Consider the following 21409-nt stretch of genomic DNA (forward strand, 5'->3'; position numbering starts at 1 on the left):
ACTAAACAGTTTGCTATGACAACTACAGTATGTTCTGCAATAAAACCTACATACTGAGTATTTTGAGTTTATGGTTTCTAAACCATAAACTCAAAGAATTATTGCAGTTTTTGTTTGATTTAAGTCAGTTTACATTTTCATCACCATCCTACCTTTCTTGTATTTCAAAATGGGTGTAGAACTGCTCCAGTTTGAATAAGTGAGCTGCAATAACAATTCATTTTATACCGATTATTAAACATTGATAATGTCATGATGAGGGAATATTTACTCCTTTTGGTTTTTGTTTGCTTTGTTTTTAGTGGACTGGAAAATGCATTTGTGGTTGGTAATGTGTGCATCTCTGTAAGAGATGTATGATTCTCACAATAATGTTACATCAACTTGTTTGATCAAAAACAATAGAGCCATTTAGCCATTAAGCATGTTGAAAAGAACACTGAGGACCCACTCTCCTGCCCTTTAATAAATACGGGACATTGCTCTACACACAGGAAAGAGAGCTTTTTGTTGACAAAAATCTGCTCAGTGTATGTCAGCCAAATCCTCTGAACTTCTGCTTGTGTAGTAATATTTGCATTTTTAGCTAGAAGCACTGTTCACGTCAGGTGAACCGATGCGGAAATTATTTTGGCCTTTAATTGCTCAACCATTTCATTTTTTATATCTTTTGTCTTCACACTCTGCCAGCCCTCTGTGTTGTCCCCTTATGCCTGTAGGTCCCCTGCAGATGGCAGTGACTGTGCCCGGTCCCATGGGACTAAATGTCCCACAGTTGCTTAATTCTGCTGCCCGTTTCCTGTTTCCTCCTGCTCCCTCACTTGATCTTTTTAAATCCCCTCACCATACTGACATTGCTTTTGAATTTTAATCAGTGTGTTAAATTATATCTGCTTTAAGAAAACGGATTTTGGCAGCCTTAGGCAGTAGGTCACAACTTCCAATGTGAGTCCAAAAATTGTCACAGGTTTGCCAGTGTCAGGTCCTCTTAGACCGAGGATGAGTATTTTAATTTAACTTGCGCCTGTGAGACTAGATTTAAATAGATAAAATAAACGCCTTGACATACTTTATCTATGATCCTCTGGTCTCTGTTTGCCAAGCAGTTTTTTTTATATTCTTACAAGCTGTTGCACAGTAAAGTATGCTTAAATTTTCTTGCTTTGTAGATGACTAATCGTGTGTGAGGATGTTTTATGCAGCAGCACTGGCCCCTTACAAACACACAAACACACTCCTCCAGCTCTTTCGTTTTCCCTGTCGCTGAAAACAGTTTGAGTGCACATGAATGGCTTGACATGCTGTCATGGTAACTGCACGCCCCACACTGTCGGCCTGACAGACATTTCCGACCCAGCCAGGTGTCACCATAATGATGTTGCTGTGGCAACGCTGTAAATAACATAACATTTTCCTAAAAAGATGCAAAAAAAGCTATGCCATAAGATTTTTTTATTTTTTTTCATTTTGGGGTGTGATCTGTTTGCTTCTACACAAGGCTGAGTTGGGAAAAGGTCTTTTGTGGTAAACTTATGACCATGCTGGGATTCTACTACTTTACACTGCAGTGCAAAAAGTATGCACATGCCCTTGAACCTTTTGACATCATGTCAAAGTTTACTCACATTTTTATACATAACTCAACATAAAGTAGTGTATAATAACATGTTTTTCAAAAACAATTTACAAATCCAAAAAGTGTAGTACACACATTTATGCATTCACTCCTTAGTAAGTAAAGTTTGTGGAACCTCATTTTGCTGCAGTCAGAGCTAGATGTCTGTCTCTTGTTGCTGTCAGCTTTGTACATCTACAGACTAATGATTTTTTGTTTTGTTTTGAAAAATAACTCAAGGTCAGTCACATTTGGCAAGTTCATCTGGCATTTTTCAAGTCTTGCCACAGACCCCCAATTTAGTTAAGTTTGAACTTTGACAGGAATTTTGTAAAACTTTAATACTCTTTGAACCAACCAGTTTGTATGCTTCAAAATCAGCTCTGATCAACTTCCCTGCCCCTCTTAAAGAAAAGCATTCCCACCACATGACACTGCCAGTACTACTCTGTTTTACTGTGGGCATGGTGTATTTGACAGCAAGTGTATTCTTCAACACATAGAGCGCTGTATGTCGACAAAAAAGTTTGGTCTCATCAAACCAACGTACCTTCTACCACATGACTTGCCTTGTGTGTTCTTTCATCTTCATTAGAGTGAAAGGGGCTAAAAACATAAGGACTTTTCAGATTTGTAAAAGAAAATTAATCTATTATCTTTCTTCCATTTCACAACTAAACACCACTTTGTGTTGGTCTAGTGTATCTCATAGGATGCCAATAAAATAAACTTAGCTTGGTGATAGCAATGTGGCAAAAGCGCAAGAAGTATGTGCACTTGTGCAGTCACTGTAGTCTACATGCCAATTGTATGAAATTGTTTGACCATTAGCGTGTCCCCTTGTACAGCAACAGTGAGAACAGAGGACCCCTAAGTAGGTCAGTTGCTTGTTTGAGGCTGGGCAGGCTTATCTGGGCACACAGTGGTCCGGCTCAGTGGACCAGCTCCCTTTGTTCCACAGAGCGACTCCGCTGAGGGCTCCCACAGAAGCCGCCAGCATCCTCACGGTCCTGGGGTCAAGCCTCAAAAGCGGCACTGCTAAGAGTTCTGGTTGCTTTCTTAAAGATCTGAAGAGGTGATTACTCAGTGTTATAATTGCTATGTGTGAGTGGGTGTACGTTTGAGGTCAGCCGTAAGTTGCCCTTTCTGCCATGTTTGAATAACCACTGGGTGTTGTTTTTATAGCTTTTTTAATTTTGAAGATGTTTGGTCAGAACTTTTTGAGTAGCATGCAGTAACAATTTCTGTCATTTTGACTTGCGTTAATTTTGTTGATTCTTCACAATTAGGAAGTTTGCCTAACTTGTTGGCAAGTTTGTAAAACAGGCTTTAACTGGTTGCAGGATTTTAAAAGTTACCACAGTTTGGTGCAATGTTTTGTTCAAAACATTTTTAAATTAGTAATTAACATTCACAACTCTAGCAATTGTGTAACAGGTCCGTTGACTAAATTGTTTGCTGTTAGTCTAAGATCATGAGGCAGAAAGCATGCAGTATTTGTTACTCAAGAACAAAATTAGATGCCCTTTAGCAACTGTCATGGATTAACACTGTCGTATCACCGACATTTATTTATTTATTCATTTTATTTATTTAAAATTGCATTAAAAAATAATTTTTTTAAAATACTCAATTTGTTTTGTTGCCAAGCTCTGCATAATAATGTTTTTGCTTGTTTGCTATTTTGTTCTAGCCTTATTTGTGGGAATAATCATTTAGGTGGTTTCAAGATAACACTGGGTCTTATCCAGGCCTACTTTTTTTTGTATTTTAAGACCTTTAAAGATAAATAAATATCTGCCTTACTTGATTGGTATATTTTCTTGCCTTCCCTACTTTGAAGAGTGGCTAAAATAAAACTCTCTGCCATGTACCTATATGCTGCAGCGAAACAGGAAGTTGTGGGTCTGTAAAAATTAAAAGTTCAGACTATTTAAGTGCAGTCACCTTAAAATTAAAAGTTGCAAACTGCAATTAGAAACCTGCAACTGTGGCGGGAATATTTATTTGTGAACTGATGTGAGACGTTTACTCACTTTGAGAAAACAGCTAAATATTAATAATGTAATGTTAGATTTCTAAAGATGAGTTTTTGTTTAAATTAAGCTTCTACTCTCTGTTTGCTGTTTGACACACAAAATGCATCAAATATCCTGAGTTGTGTCCATGTGTGTGTGTGTGTGTGAGACCATGAATTGTGTTTACCGCAAAGACTTGGACCTCCTTTCAGTGTGATTTGGAACAAGCTTTGAATGTAAGGTGACCTGGATGCCAATGATGTCAACCCCTCCATTCATGAAACACATGAATAATTGAGGTAGCCCAGCCTAGATGTACCGGCTCCGAGTTGAGGTGGAATGCAAAGTGAAAGCCATCTCTTCTCTCATTTGCTCTGTCTGCGCCTCTCACCATCTCTCGCTCTCCCTCTCTCTCTTTTTCTCTCTTACCTCGTTTGGCATGTTCTCCCTCAGTCTCTGACTATGTGCTGTCGCGTGCAGCCGTGAATTCTTCAAAGCAGCAGCAGAAATCGCGAGATACGGGATCGGTTGGGCTCTAAGGGAAACAGTAAACAGGCAGACGAGCCAGCAGCTGGAGGAGCAAAGGAGGAAGAGATGGAAAAGGAAAGCGATAGCTCATTACGGCAGAAATAGACAAAGAAGAGTAAATGAAATCAAAAGGAAGAAACGGAGTGTGAAATCCAGCCTCAGAGTCCATCTGTTGGGATCTCTTCCTCTGATGTACCTGCTTACTTGTGCTTTTCCTCTCATCTTTCTGGCATGCTCCGGAACTCGCCCATCATTCCTTTTCGCTCTCCCCTCCCTGCTCTACCCCCCATCTCCTTTTCTTCCTCCTGTGCATCATCCGATGCTCCGGCTGTATGAATGAAGCCGTTTGAAAGGAGCTTGTTGCTGCTGAGCGACTCTCTACATGGCTACAAGCAGGTTAGTGCTGCCTGTTTACCTGTCTGCATTCAGTCTCAGTTAAGCAGTGGCTGCTTGTGCATTGATTAGCTTCCCTGTCTGGAAAGATCAACATGTACTATTTAGGAAGTGAGTTCAGGGAGAGGTGGGTGGTGGGGAGTAGCTGCATCGCAGACCACCAGTGTCTCTTCTTTGGCAGGTGGTGTTAAGGGCGATGTAAGCTGGTTATTAGGAGATCAGAGCTGGCCAGGGAAGATCAGTGGCCCTAAGCCTGCTGGAGAAAATCTCCCCGCCTTGCCTTTTTCAGCTCCTCTCTCTCTCTCTCCATTATCTATCCGGCTGCCTTTCTTCTTTTTTACACCTCGTGAGAAAACACAGCGCGCGGTCCGCGGGATGATCCGCTGGGTGAACAGCTCATTACAGGGAGTTGCCTACGAGGACATGGTCGCATTCGAGTGTGTGACGGCGGCTAACCAGGGCTGCTACGGCGAGGTTCTCAGAGACTGTGTTTTTCACCAAGGGTATGACGTTCCCTCACGTGCTTGTTAGAGGCTGCCTGAATGTGAGGAGAATGAATGGGTGGAGTGGGATGGGCTTGGTTATATAATTTGCATTTATTTAAATGAAGAGGTGATTTAGTAATAATCCAGACGATGTTGCTAATTTGATCCATTTACTGAGATCGAGTGAGGCGTGATGTGTTTCTGCAATATGTGGGCGAATGTCCTCTGCATCCATGTTGATGTCTGCCCCCGTTCTGCATGATGCATTTCTGTGTGAGCATGCTCATGGCGAACCTCGTGGTTCTTTTCAAACTGGGGTGCAGAGCTGAACAACAAGTGCCAGATGGGTATTTTCCAGGATCAGCAAAACTGTAAAAACAACTGGGGGCCCTCGGAAAGGCCCGGAACTCTGTTCCATTGTGAAGCCGAACGTTTGGACAGACTGAGCCCGCAGGATTTAGGGCTTTACTGCCTATTTAATGAAAAGACTGTTACAAAGTGGAACGTTGTTTTTCCCTTTTTTAGGTTTGTTTGTTAGATCTTGACCCCTTTAATGACTCAAACATGCCAGGATTCTTTCTGACTGTAAAAATCTGGGCTTTGTACATGAGATTTTGGGACCCAAGTCAATCACACTGTGTTAAAGGATATGTCAGGACCAGTATGCCAGTACACCCTTAGCAAGAATTTGCTTACCCAAGTTAGGAAAAATTAATACATATTGATAGTTCATGACATAATCACTATGAACTTTGTTTAGAATTAGTTCTGAATTAGTTCTTGTTAGTTTTTGGTTTCGCTCATATAGATTGTCATTTGTGGTATTGGCACTCTAGGGTTTGCAATCTTGTTTATATGTTTAATTCTCTCCTATTTTCTGTTTACTCAAATTGTATAATCAGTTCCTAAAACAGATGCTCTCATCCACATATGTTAATGGTGTGTTTGTTGTTGGAAAACAAAATGGGCTCAATTCTGACTCACAATCAGTTTATTTAGATGATGCCTGTGACCAGTAAATGGACTGAATTTACCAGTAATACTAACCACTCACAGCACTTTCAACTAGAGCCATTTAGTTGAAAATGGCGCAAACCCACACAACTTGGGGTTTAAGTGCCTTGCCAACATCGACATGTGGCAGGAGGAAACTGCCTACAAGCTACAACCTTCCGATTCCAAGATAATTACTCATTGGGCCACAGTGGCCCAATTTTGGCAATTTAATTGCCTCACAACAGCTAACAAAATTGTCATGTAAATTAAAGTCACTTGGCCCTTTATTTCGGCTCTACCTACTTGCATAATTGAGAGCGAAGTAAGAAGAAAAACAGCGCATTAAGCTGCAACTTAATTTCTTTGTCTTTGCTGCAAACGCATCTAGAGACCCCTGATTGACAAAAAGAGCCTAAAGATTATGGGAGATCCATTTGTTATTGTTTTTTGATTATTGGGTTACAACAACGATTGCCTCTGTCTGCCTGTGGCCACACACGCTACGTAGAAATCATTGAGCTCTCCACTTGGAGGAGAAAAGTGTCACATTTTTGTGCATGTAGCACCAAATGTTTTCCCAGAAAAAAAACAACTTGCATTTACTTATTTACTAAAGCTCTGAATGAATGACCACAACGTGTTGCCAGGATGAGCTGCTCTCATTTCCAGGTTAATCCTCAAGCATCATTTATTTGAATGTTAATGTCAAGCATTACATACAATACCATGAAAGGTACATTTGAAAGGATTATTTTTAAAAAGTACATTTTGAGTTATTGTCTTTTGCTCTTCAAAAATTTCTTAGTTTTATGCATCTGTCAAAAGCAGGTTCCAGTTTCAATCAAATCAGTTGCATATGTAAGCTTGAGAACTCAAAGCATATTTCACTTTATCAGTGTTACACAGTTTTCTACTGACTTTTTTAGCATTATCTTCCTCGCAATGACATTCTGGACACCACAATCTCTTTGTGTAGAGACCAGGAGTTCTCCTGTTGTGAACTCCTTTGTTCACACCAGGAGTTTGTAAAGGACAGCCTCGAAACATTGCCCTAACATATATTAACTTCTTTAAAGAAAGCTATTCCTGTATACACATCACCTAAGATGCACATAGCTTCTTTTATTTGGCTCAATGCATCAACACATACAGCATTAGTCTGCAATAACCTCAAAACTTGCCCTTACTGACGTATTCATTTGATGCACTAGGCTATTCTTACTGTGTTTTTATATGACTCACTGATAATTTGTATTAAAATGGTGCTCATTTCAGGTTAATCGTAAGTGAACAAGAGGTATGGAAAAATTTCTCCTGATTCATGAAAAAGCGCAATTTGCCTTGACATGCAATAATGACAAATGTTTAAATTCAAATCTGAATACCTTTCTAGTACAATACAAATCTAAGTCTGTTCCCCTTTGACTGTGAAAATTGCTTTAAAAGAGGGACACTTAGGCAGTGAGAGAAAATTCAGATTTGTTAGTTCAACAAAACTTTGAACACAGATAGTACAAAAAACAGCTACTGGGAAATAGTTTTAGTCAGGGGCCCCAATACCAGTCATTGAAAATCCCTTGATTTGTACCTGGAGTGAATACAAGACAGTAGATCAAGACAACGTCATTATGAGTCTGGTGGCACCATTGAAGAAAGTGAAATAATATACTGCTCCCAAATGATGCAGTGTGTATTGGAAAGCTAGAGAGTTTATTAATGTGTAAATATGAACCAAGTCAGGGAGCACAATATAATCTCTGTATGATTATGTCAGGTTTGTGATCCACAAGGACAGCTGATTCAATGGAAAGAGTAATCGTTGGGTAGTTTAAAGGTTATTGGTCACGTCGTAGCTTACATGTTGAACACTGACTCTGTACCTCAACTTTCTTACCAGTATGTGTATTTTAAGAATGGGTGAATGTGACTTGTGCTGTAAAACTAGGTTTGTATTGTGGGTATTACTAGAAAACTGCTATGTACATTTTAATTTGTAGAAACTGCATACTTTTGTGAAGATTACATTTGATTAATTCCTTAAATTAATACCATCAGTGTAGACAGTGTATGAATGGGTGGAGGTTAAAGAGCTTTTTTGCTTGTTACTCCTTTGTCTTTAAGTTCTATAAAACTATTTACCTTATTTTAGAAATCTACAATCAATAGATTCCTGTCTGGTTTGTTTTGTTTCTTTTCACTTGGAGTCATTGTTGTATCTTTTTTCCCCAACTTTGTAAAAATAGGCCGGGGTCCAAAATAAGGTCACCTGTGTTTTCACGTAATATGTTTTATAAAACACCAGTCTAACACACCTAAAAACACCTAAAATATTACATTTAATTACTGAATGAATCTTCTTCTTTTGTATTAATCTAACAGTAACAAGTAATCGTGGAGTCTGTCTTTCTATCTCTGTTGCCATAGTGATATCAATTCAATTCTGCACTTCATTTGGTTAGCATGTGTTTCACACATAACAGAATAATAACAGAATACTAAGTGGTATTCTGTTATTAAAACCGCCAATTCCCTCAGGTCAGTTAGTTATTGCACCTCTAGACCTCTAAAGCACATAGGAGTGCTGCTTAATAGGTTTTCTAAGTGTCACCACTTTTAATTTTGCAGGAAGCAAACAAGTAATGACACTTATGTCATATTGTTATTGTTACATGTAGGTGCCGCACTGAGGAACCTATTTACAGTTTTAAGAGCTTCAGAACATCTTATGTATTTGTTATTATCATTTTCCCCCCTGTCCAGAGAAAAACTTTAACAAAAAAAACAAACTCAGGTAGTCAGTGTTTTTGTTTCCTGCAGCAGTTCGTAGCAAAGCCTTTGTGATAGATGCTTTTGTCTGCGCTGCTGCAGGCTAGCGTCAGCATCATGTTCGCTCTCTCCACACTTACCTTGCTGGTTCAAAGAGCAAACTGTTGTGTGAATGACTGATCGGGTTGAGTCATTCATATGCTGATGACGGATCTGTGTTTCCATTGTTTGCTGACATGTATCAGGAAAAGAGAGGTGATCTGTAAATTTCTCTCCTGCTCAAAATCAAGTGGGGGTTTCTGTGCCGGAGGAGGCATTTCTGTCAGCATGAGAGGAAAGAATTACGAGTGTTTTGTTAGCTATAACCCAAAGTGCACAGTTGAACCAGTAAAAATGTTTAATTGTCACATTTATTTAAATATATCCTATTATTTTGTACATAACAAGCCAAGATGAACTGTCAGTTAAGTAATTAATCAGTGTTTGTGCCAAAGGTATTCTCATCTTTCGGTGTTATTTTATTAATTCCACAGAAAGTTATTTCATTATGACATCTGTTTTGGTCAATACACCAGTTCATCCCACAGCAAAGCTCCCTCACATGGTGTTCTCAGGCTTGCAAGCTTTTCCTCTTTTCCTCCAAATATAACAATGTTCTTTATGGCCAAACATTTAAATTATAGTTGCATCAGACCACATGCTGTATTATACATAGGCCTGTCGCGATAAACGATAAATCGATTAATCGTACGATAAATTAAAACTATCGACGTCATTTTAATTATCGGCATTATCGTCTCTTCCGGCCTTTTTCTCTTTCTGTTAATGACACTGAATGAAAAATGGCTCAACTCCGGTGCTCTCCACTGACCCTCCTTCCTCATTTTACTTAGTGTAAAGCCCAGCGCACACTATCTTAGAGCTGGCGGCCATTGTCACCCATTTTCAAAACCTGACAGACCACACATTAGCCGACAGAAATCCTAGGTATAACGGTTCGATCGGTTCGGTCCTGCGGTGTGGTGTCCAACAATGGGCACAAAATAATGGCTACAAGTCCAGTGAACTAATTTTAAAACCAGACATTAATCAATGCTTTACTACAATCTACCTGCAATGCATGTGGCTAGTGTCAGAGTAAAGTCCTGCCTGAATTAAAATCATTAGAACCTATTTACGTCACTTTAACGAAGAACAGCTGAAAAGTTACCGGGTTTATCAACTGCGGTAGCAATTTCGCTCCAACTCCTCCTCTTGTCATTTCTATATTCTTTGCATGTTGAATAAACATTAATGTTGTTTCCACATATCATCTCCAATGTCCGCTGGACTTCGGGTTGCACCGTATCAGCTGTTTGGGATTCCCCGACGTAATTTCCCCTCAGAAAGTGCAGAGGAGAATCCAGGCTTTCTGATTGGCTGCCTGTCACATTCAACAGGCTGCGTTAAAGCGCCCAGTCGGGGAAAAAAACCCTGATTTAGATCGGAGCGGCAACGACGATCTACCGTAACACACCACACAATCTTAGAAAGACCAACGTTTTAAGATTGTTGTAAAGGGAAAAATAGGAGCAAAAAATCATGTAGTGTGAATTATTGCATCATGTAGTCAATGTGCCCATCTTCTCTATTTAAATCTAATTATTACTGAAGGGCAACATAATATACAGACTTCATAATCTGCCCTCTTTAGGTTGAATGCAGTATTTATTTCCACTTTTACTTTATGTTGTTTAGGGTTTTTTTTCAAGTGTGTTTTTTGTTAATGGAGACCATTTTATTTTCGTTTTTGGTTGTTTTGTTTATTTTGTTTATCAGTTCCAGTGTTAAATATTCTTTTGAAAATAAAGTGTATCTATCTTTGGCAGGAAATCGCATGGATTATTATGTCATTTCCATTAAATCAGTGTAAAAAGGTCTTCAAACAATATTATCGTTTATCGCAATAATTTTTGAGACAATTAATCGCTCAGCAAAATTTGCTATCGTGACAGGCCTAATTATACAAGTATGTAAAGGATGAAACAGACCTTAGGTAGTTTGCAGTTTTCTTCTTTATTTGAAAACTGATCCAACCTGATTGTGTTTGAGGCGTTGCTTTAAAATATGTGCTTCCGTTTCACTCAAATGTTGCGAATTAACATGTTAGAAGCCCAAACATAACTATTTTGGCTTTCCCAAATTGCCTGAAAGCATAGTAATGTCAGTGTAAGTAAACTAAATGTTTAGTTGGATTAAATGTAAAACAGTGATGCAAAACAGTTATATATCTTTTTACACAGTCTTTGTAAATATCTGGTATCAGCTGTTTTTACAGAACAAAGAATATGCATCTCCATAGGACTTTGAGTTGTCTCTTGTAGCTTTGAAGGTTTGGATGAAGAATGTTTTCCAAAAAAGTCTATCAAAACTAAAATTTGACATTAACCTTCACAAATTAATTTTCTGCAAAAAGAAATTTGACAACCTAAGCCTTGTCAAGACGTTCTGTAGGGCAGAGCTCAAGATGCGGTACATATAATTTAAACCCAGCTTCGAAGTTTGGCTCAACTTGCATATCATATGTATTTTTTTTAATCCCATTCATTCTTCTGGCTCAGACATTCTTGCATCATGAATATAAGGTAAACAAATTATTTTCGCAGTAATTGGTAGACGATATAAGCCACTAATGCAGAAGTTATTGTAAGAAATTATAAACAGTATCTGAGATGTATAAATAAAGGCTCATCAGGAATGGAGAGACACCCTTAAACCTTCAAAAGCCAAAAGACAGTTGACATGTTTGCAAAATGTTACACTGGTTTTGCTCTTAACATGTGTCCTCCTATTTACAGGCATGTCTGTGGAAACTATTGGTAATATACAGTAAAAAAAATCTTTGAGTAGGAACCAGTAAGTTTATATTGTATGTACACTGCTCAAAAAAATAAAAGGAACACTTAAACAACACAATATAACTCCAAGTAAACCAAACTTCTGTGAAATCAAACTGTCCACTTAGGAAGCAACACTGATTGACAATCAATTTAACCTGCTGTTGTGCAAATGGAACTTTGTACAGAACAAAGTTTTCAATGAGAATATTTCTTTCATTCAGATCTAGGATGTGTTATTTGAGTGTTCCCTTTATTTTTTTGAGCAGTATATTTTAGAAATATCTTATTTGAGCTCTCTATGTCTTTGTGTCCTCAAAGTCCATGAGCCGTCTGCAGACCGTAATAGTCATACAGAAGATGCCAGCTCTGCTCCTGATAATTCAGGGTTCTGATCTGCACTGAAGTTGTGCAGATCAGTAATTCATGACCAGTCACAGCAGTCACTAGTCAACAGTGATGTAAAGGCTTGCATAATACCATGCCAAGAAGCTGGGTCCTGGCAGGCCTGCTGTCACACAGATCATTTACAGTGCCTTTTGTTAGCTTCTCTCTGGATCTGGACGACTTCTTGCTAAGCTATAGTTGCGCTTGATTTTAGGTTTCTGTTAAACAGAAGCATTGTTGAATTGCAGATGGTAACCTTTCAGTTTTTAGGGATCATAATCATGCAGGTTTTAAGACAAACATATTAACATATCCAAATTAGGAAGTTAAAAAACTAAGCCTTTCAAAAGCATATGCTATTGCTTATCGTTTGTATGAAAACAATTCAGCATCTCTGTCTTAATCTTTGTTGCACCGTCCACAGGAGTGTAACTCATGGCGTGGAATGATTTCCAGACTTTCTATTTTATATGATTTAACAGAAACACAATTGAATGTTGTGCCAAGTCTTTTGATTGGTGAAGAACTCACATTTATCTGTAGTAGTGAGAAGAAGTCTTAGGTTTGTCTTGTTAATGTTTTTCTCAGCTGTTGTTGGCTTCTTTTTTCTGCTTAGATCCCATTAGCATGGTTAGCACACAGTTCCTCAACCCTATTAAGCTTAAAATGATGTGTAGTAAGTCAGGTGAAAATGGTGTTTGTTTTAGATCTGATTTTGGGTGAGAGATAGTATTGATTCACTCTGATTTATAAAGTCCTCATTTTGATCTGCTTCTGGAGTAGATATCAGTCTGGTTAGGTATGTTTAACTTATAAAACAATGAGAGAAAATGGATGAAAACATATAAATTTTGGAAGTTGAGAACAACAGTATTTTATATGACACCACTCACCCTTTTTTGGCACTGTCAATCTCAAATTTCCGACATATCATTCTCTGAGCACGTCTAGGGTTTGCAGCAGAACAGAGACACACATAGAGTAAATCAGAGTCTGCAGCTCCTCCAAAGGGACGTTGGGCCTGCTGGCTACTATTCTGATGAATGCTCTCTCTTCTCATCCTGTGACTTTTCATTTCAAATGAAACCATGTATCCTTTCTTTCACTTCACAGTTATATGCTACTTTGAGTTGGCCTATCAATGTTTTTAATTGTGAAAGGACAATTTATTTATAATGGTATGCATACTTTTTCTACAAAAAAAAGACAAAAAACAAACATTATATAAACAGATTTTTTTTGTCTTTTTGTTTTTCAGCACTGCCAGTAACTCAAACAAGAGCTCGCCCACCTGCTCACCAGTCCTGCGTAAACGTTCGCGCTCTCCCACACCACAGAGCCAGGAGGGTGAGAACATGGTGGAGAAGGGTTCAGACCACTCCTCCGACAAGTCCCCCTCCACACCTGAGCAGGTCGTCCAGAGAACGTACTCTGTGCAGTCGGCGCGAAGTGGTGGAAAGAACTCCAAGGTGAGTCCTGGGGACAGATTCCTGTTAATTTAACATCTTTTCTCAACAGATGAACATGTCAAATGGCTCAACAAGTAGAAATTTCTGCACTTCCCCCCCCCATCTTCAACAACCTCAATAGGTTTTTATATTTCAAACAGTAAACCCATATTAAGCTCAATTACAAAGAGTGGATGAAAGTCTTTAAATAGTAGTACTTCTTATTCGCCAGTATGTTGTATTAGCAATAAGAACAGAATTTACCTTGGTTGTAGACTACTATACTCTCTAAGCAGCAGTTTTTTTTTCCATTTTAGTGTAAAGAGTGTTTATTTGCTTTATATTTCCAACAGCCCTCCAAATCATTGACTTCAAGCACTCTAATCACTTTCATGGCCACAAAAGGATAATAGCTTCATATGCAGACTGCTTCTACAAGCATTTTAAAGGAACTCTCAGGAGCTATGTGAGTTCCAGTGTGTTATTCTACAACCAGTGCAACATGGTTGTAGCCTAACCGAACAAGTCCAGTCATGTAGTCTCCTCGCAACTAAATAGTCTAATATCAACTGTTAGTGATAACAGCTTGAAGTAATTAGAGTAAAACATCAAATTAGCTACGAAGTGGTAGACCACATAAAACCTCAGTGTGGGATCATCAGATGCTGAAGCCCATTGTGTGCAGATGTAACCAGCTTTCTTCACGGTCAGTAATTATAGCTATCTAAACTTCTTGAGGTTTTCAGATTAGTTCAGTAATGCAGCGTAGAAAGCTTCATGGAATGGGATTCCACGGTAGAGCAGATGCACTTAAGCCTTACATCACCAACTCCAATGTACAGCATTAGTGGTGTAAAACAAACCACCACTGGACTCCAGAGCATGGAGACATGTTCTCTGGAGTGATGAATCCTACCTTTCTGTGGAGCAACCCAATGCATCTGTCTGGGTTTCTCGATTACCAGAACAACACTTTTAAGACTGGATTTTACCAACGGAAGTGTTTGGTTCAGAAGAGATTATGGTGTGGGCCTGTATTTCAGGAGCTGGACTTAGATCCTCAGTTGCAGTGATAGGAGCTCTTGATTGTGCAGCACACTGAGACATTTTGGACAGATTCATCCTCCTAAATTTGTGTAAGCAGTATGGGGATGGTTCCTTCCTGTTCCATTATGATTGTGGATCAGTGCACAACCTAAGGTTCACAATGTCATGAGCTAGTTTACATTTGGCTGGCCTATGCAAGTTATCTGTGATGTTTCTTTTTGTAATGGTTGTAATATTGGGATTTTACTGTGATTTTTGTGGTGTGGGCCCTAGAAAGAATAGTCTCTGCTATAATAGGGGCCTTAATAAGCTTAGCTCAAAGGAAAACATAGTCCTGATCTCAACTGTATAGGGCACCCCATGGATTAAGAATAAACACTACTGTGAGGATTAAATGTTTTTTGCAGCAATAGAAATGTTGATTCATTCATTCAAGCTTTTTATATCTGTTTAACACAAAGCAGCTTTACAGGGACTTGTCTAGATTTTCAACTCTCAAGTTTGAAAGAAAGAGAAGTTAAAACGAAGGTTTCAATATGTCTAAGAATGCCCATCAAGCACTTTCTCTTGAGGAATATGGCACAGAATAGTACAGTACTGCCGCCAGTGTTGACCTTGCTCAATATTTGCAGCTGTTTTCTTACAGTGCAGTGAAGAGTTTTGGACAATATCCTTGTCTCAAGGGACATTATCCTGTGCAAAAAAACCCCAACAAGGTCAGGCTTAAATCTTCTTGGATTCGTGCACAGATATTGTCTATCTGCAGAATCATTTGTCCTAAGAAGAAAGGCTACCATCGATCCTTTGTGTTGCCAGAAGTGACGCATGTTGATGGAATATGTTTTTGATGTTGCATTTCCTCAAGATGAGAGGGATTTAGTCACAGTTTGACTTCAGAAAACACCATGAATAAAAAGTAGTATAAAGACATCCTTGAAGGAACAAGTTCCAAAAGATAAGAAAAAATGTAGACAATACAAAATTATACTTTCTGTCTTATTTACATCATTCTGCAAATAAGTTAACAGATCATGGTCATGCTGCGTGTTTTCTCATTTTACCTTTAAATTCTAAGCATAATTCATCCATCCTGACCTCATACATCACTGATGTTAGAAATCACTCTCTGATTGTGTTTTCTTTAAATTGTTGTTGCCTCTTCAACACAATGTGCTTCTTCTCTCTTCGCCTCTCTGCTGCTGCTCCATGTCACATGATAACATGTTTCATCTGATAATTACTGCTCACCTCTTCTGTTGTTTCTTTCTGCTTTCTTTTTTTTTTTGCTTACATTTTTCTATCTGATTTTGCTTTGTTCTTCTCTTGTTTGCATGCTAGTCTCACAAGCGACTTTCCAAAGTAAGCATTACTCTTTTTTTTTCTGTCTCTCCAACTTTTCTATGCCCATTCCTACACTACTTGTGTTGTGTGACGTCTTGTAAAAATGTCTAGTGTTTCACCTCTTTATCTTTAACCCATGTTGCAAGTCCATAACTGTAGCAGGGGAGCTTTTCGTTTTCCTCTGTTTGATGCTGCACTTTCCTTCCTTTATCATTGTATGGAAATTTTCCAATTGTCTTATGCTGTTTAATATATCTTTAGTGTTTGGAATGTAAACTGGAAGTTTCAGTATTTCTGGATCAGTCTGCGTTTTCATGCTAATTTAATTGTAAATTTAACTGTAAGAGGAAAACAGTGTGTAATCAATGTGTGTACAGAAAGTGGACTTTTAAACATTTTCAGATCCACAGTATAAGTTTCTCCAAATACCTTTTCTTCTCCATCCCTTGCTTTGCAGTTTTTCTTTACCTCTCTTGACTCACTTTTAAATCACTGTTACTTTTTTGGTAATTAAAGCTGAATAAGTCCTTTACCATATAAATATTGACCCTGCAAATCCAACATTTTAGAAAAAAAATCAACATATTTATAAAGAATAGCATATTGTTGAAAAATCTGTCTTGAAAAGGTACAAAAAACATGTTATATTTCAGTTGTTTAAATTACAATATTGCACAAAAATGTTCAGACACTTTGAACTTTTCCCCATTTGATTGTGCAACAATTATAAACTTTAGTAATTTCTTATTTATCTTATTGAGCAGATCAAAACAAAGTGTTAAGTAAGTGGGACCTGCTGGGAAAATGATACTTTTGCTAATGCAAGTATGGGATGCATTACTTAACAGTTTCCTGGAGTCAATAGCATGATGTTGCCATATGTAATAGTTGGAAGAATGTGTTTAGGTTTATGTGCAATCCTCCCCAAAAGGTCAAGTCTTGGTAGGTCTGCAGTGTCTTACACTTTCTAATTTTAGATCATGTATTAAACCGAGGTCCATGAAGTTTTCAAAGCTTGGGTCTTTTGCTGGTTAGGAAACAATCTCTTCACTCAAGAAACCTCTCACATAACATTGTACTATTCATAATTGTACTGAAATTACCGTAATTTCCGGACTATAGAGCGCACCTGATTATAAGCCGATTATAAGACGGTACACAGAAAGAATTTTCAAAGTTTTAATAATATACCTTAGCTTTTCTTTCCAAACACTGACTGTGACGCGGCAGTAATACAGCAGCAACACGGTAGCACAGCACCAACAGGGCTGGTTAAAAAAAATACATACCGGTAAAAGTCACTGAGAGTCGTCTTCATCTTCCTCCTGTGCACTGAAACCATGGAAGTCTTCCTACTCAGTGTCGGATTGAAATAGCGTCATATATTCTTCGCCACACACTCTCTCTTTCGTTGTCACTGTCTTTTCGTCTTTCTACATTGCTCCAGTTCTTCCCGCTGCCGTTTCCAGCATCTCACCATTGATTCATTTATGTCAAGTTTACGTACAGCAGCTCAGTTTCCTTCTTTATCGGCCAGCTCGATTGCTTTTAACTTGAAAACTGCGTCATATGCATTTGTTCTTGCATTTTCGATGATGAGGGTCTGTTCATGCTAATTTTATTCATGCACAAAGCGGTGAGTTACATTAAACTTGCGTCTTCCTCAACACATATATTCCACCTGTTTCACACTTACCTTTTCTGCTTGAGCGCCCCTGGCGGCCATTGGAAAAAATGCATAAATTAGCTGCATCATTTCATAAGCCGCAGGGTTGAAAGCATGTGACAAAAGTCGCGGCTTATAGTCCGGAAATTACGGTAGGTGTCCTGCTAATATTGGTCATTGCAGTCTGTTTGTGACCGTGCACGTGGAAAGTCTTCTTATCACACATACACACACGCACACGTGCTAACTAAACACATATTTATTTTCTGTGCTACGGTCAAAAGCTGTGTTGCTTCAGTACCCCAACTAAAACCTCTTTGGGCCACTGTGGTCACATGACCCATAAAAGCATGAGGTCATCCTGGCAACGTGAGCCCGATCACCCTAACCCTAATGCAATCCAAATGAGAGTGCATTCAGCAGTAATAGACAGCCTGTGCCTCACCATGAGAATGGATTAATGATGACAGGAGTGACAGTGGTGCTGCAAAAAAATCAATCAGGCTTCTCATGTAACGGCACCAGCTACATGAACAGTCAAATTTAGTTATGCGCACAGATTTTTCTGCGTCGACCGATGCTTTTTCTTTTCTTTTCAGTTGTAGTTACTATCCTGAGAGTTGCATAAAAACTTTAAATCTAACCTTTTACTTTCCCATCTTCCATGTCTCTCTGTGTCCATCCTACTCACTGCTTCGGTTAACTTTTGGTTTTCTCTGTAATTTCCTTTCAGTATGACAGACTTAATCTGATTAAAGTAAGGATTTTATCTTTCTTCACCTGACCTGCTAAAAAACCCTGCTGTCCTTTTAATAAATTCCTCAGCCCAACTCTTTCTTTGTAGTGTAGTTCTGTCTACAAAGACTTCCCTTTGACAGTGTCACTCCTTTCTGCCTTTTCCAGAGCTTCCTATCTCCTTTGAAATGCTAACTAGTAGAAATGGCATTAGCACCTTGTGATTATCTAGTTTTCTTCCAGACTTGGAGAAAGAAAACTTCTTAACACTCCCCCAAAGACTACTTATTTTCAGTTTTAAATTTTTAATATGCTTACCTGTAAACCTTTACTGGCAACTACTACCAAGAAGCAGCAAAGAACATTGTAATTTTTTATCAACAGATGGTCAATATTTAATCTCCCCATTACTGATCAAGGGGAGAAAAATGCGGTTTTCAATCTGCCCAGCTGACAGGTGCATTTCTATTAAAAACCGATAAGACTGTTAATAATCTGTTCATTGATTTTTTTATTTTGGGCCATTTTTAGTAGCCATTTAGAATGCTAATTATTCAAATGAATGTGTTTATAAATTTCCATTGTTAGTGTTGCTTTGTGAAAGTCCTGCTTTTATGTTGATAATTAATAACCATTGTACAGAAAGTTGTCTTACTGAGTCAGAAAATGCCACAAAGTTCACAGAATTTCAAGTCTGCAAAACACTAAGATACTTACATAAACATTATTGTATTGATTATCATTACAACAAAAGAAATTTGATTGTTACAGTTGTTTGAACTTCATTTTCACTGTCAGTTTCATGAGAGCATCACTTGAAAAATTTATTTAAATAATATGATTGATTGGAATTACCATGTGCTTTTTAGTTTCGTAATCGCACTACTTTATGTAGCTGGTGTAATGAAGTAAACAATTTGATAATCAATCACTTTAACACTATTCAGTGCTGATAGATATATGGCTGAAAAGATTTTGAAGATCTATTTTTTGTCATCATTTTTCTCATTGAAATAAACACACAAAATATATTTGCATAAAATTTATGTCCACCCATTCCTATTGTACAACTTTTGTACAACATGCTATATCCAATGAAAAGAAATACAGTGTTATTGTGTTGTCAACACATCAGTAATGGATATTTTTGACACTTCTTGTACCAGTTATCAATTCTCTTTGATTTTCTTTGTTAAATAACACATGTATATGAAAGGATAAACCGAGGGCTTATTTTTACTGCAATAGTTTGACCGACCCTAAAAACACACCCACTTTCTTTTTTTGTTCATTGAGTAGAAGATGTTTTTCTTTATTTATCAGTTTAATTTATTTAAAATGGACCATTTATACTCAATCACAATATAATTATTCTCTCTTGGTTAAATAACACTCAGCAACACAAAATCAAGTGGTCTCCCTCTAACATACATGTAGGTCTTTCCCCTGCACTGGCCTCCAAGTATTTCCACACTCATGCCTCTGTCACCTTCAAATCAGATTAGCCCACATTATCTCAGCGATCGTCACAGCTAGGCCTGAGGCCAGAGGCTGCAGCTCACTATTTCTGATGGCACCTACAGAAAATAACCAAGGCTTCATGGCAACTGTTAGCCTTGTGCAGCTGGCAGTGCATGTTTTAAGTCATATTAAGTAATAAGTCCAGTTTAATTTTCAGCATACTATAATGTGTCACTTTGACCCTTGTGTAAAAATTCCAACAATAGTTTGAGATCTTTTTCCAACTAGGGAAAACATTTGCCTGTGTTGAACTTTTTGGAGAAATGAACACGGGTATTAGCAGTTGTCTGTCATGCAAAACCTCATCCTTTAATTCCCTTTTCTCTCCCCATGTGCAGTCCTTCACATGTTTTTCTATCATGATAAGCTGCTTCTTTTTCTTTTGGACTTTTGTTTATGGTAGTTCTATTGCAAAGCTATATGAGGTTTGTAACATGTAAAGCACATGTTCTTTGTTAGAGTTTTCTCTGCTGCCCTCTGCTGTATGAAAACTATAACAGACTGAATGGTTAGAGAATAAAGTATAAGTGACTGAACAATTCCATATTTCATTACAGCCAAAGAACATAAATTATAACTTCTGTATTACATTGTTGAATGTCATGTGATGTTTATGGAAACAGCTGTTGAGGATAAAGCAATTGAACTTTAAAATCTTTCTTTAGTCTAAAATCTTTCTTTGACAAAAGCACATTTTAGCCATTTCTTTTTTTCTTTTCTTTTTTAAAAGAATTTTCAATTCAAATTTCACTATGTGCGTTTTAATAACAAAAAAGCCTAATTCTGCTGTAGGCTTAACGCTTTTTTTTTAAGCAAAACTAATTGATTTGTCCTATACGTGAAAGTTAGAAAATCTACCCTTCTAAAGCAGTGGTACTTAAGTGAACCTTTAATTTGTTTTGATACTAACTAATAGACCTGAACTCTTTCCTGTTTTTTCTCTCTTCACAGAAAAGCCAAAGCTGGTACAACGTAAGTCATCTCCTGCTTTTTTTGTGCAGTTCTTACTTGTGCATGTTCATCATTTAAGGTGTGTGTGTGTACGTATTTGGGTGGTGCCTGAAGAGGTTCCTTTATGAGAGTTTGCTGTGCTTAGTCCAGTTTAAGTACCAAACTACTACTGGCTTACTTGTCCTGAAGACAGGGATTAACGTGGCTTTAGAAAGAGCCACAAGTGTCCTTTTAATGCAGGGTAACCACAACATGAAAAGGCTATAGGAGCACAGCAACTTAAACACAACAGTTCATTTTTTGTATCCTGCCTAGCAGCCTTACTCTTGAATAACAGAATAGATTTTATCCAGGTTTTATTTTGGACCACTAGGTGGTGTGCTAAAGCTAGTTTTGACATTATTCCCTGGTCTTCTGTTGAACAGCCACTGCTCTAATTTTATACTCTGAAAAGAAGACCATTAGTTAGGTCAAGACAATGCGCAGAACGGGCATGAGATTGATCAACTCTGTCAATATTACAGTCCTATGCGAAAATATTCACACCTTTTTACATGCTGTCTTGTTAGAACTCCAAACTTCATAGAATTTAAGTGACAGACCAGCAGAAGGTAGCACATGATTGCAAAATGGAAG

General features: G+C 38.0%; 1 protein-coding gene across 11 annotated transcripts in view; it reads left to right on the top strand.

Moving 5' to 3' along the window:
* The window catches only part of gramd1bb (GRAM domain containing 1Bb), a 112708-nt gene that overhangs the window by 61217 nt on the left and 30082 nt on the right, over positions 1-21409 (top strand). For 6 of the 11 annotated variants that reach the window (XM_028045036.1, XM_028045034.1, XM_028045038.1 and 3 more), the window contains 3 exons: positions 13323-13533; positions 15898-15918; positions 20774-20794. In XM_028045036.1, coding sequence (XP_027900837.1) covers positions 13323-13533; positions 15898-15918; positions 20774-20794 — 253 coding nt within the window. Of the gene's footprint in view, positions 1-4109; positions 4558-5033; positions 5058-13322; positions 13534-15897; positions 15919-20773; positions 20795-21409 lie in introns of those variants that run through there. The other 5 variants (XM_028045037.1, XM_028045039.1, XM_028045040.1 and 2 more) reach the window with 3 other exon arrangements.

Source organism: Xiphophorus couchianus, chromosome 18 (assembly GCF_001444195.1).
Source record: "Xiphophorus couchianus chromosome 18, X_couchianus-1.0, whole genome shotgun sequence".
NCBI classification, from domain to species: Eukaryota; Metazoa; Chordata; class Actinopteri; order Cyprinodontiformes; family Poeciliidae; genus Xiphophorus; species Xiphophorus couchianus.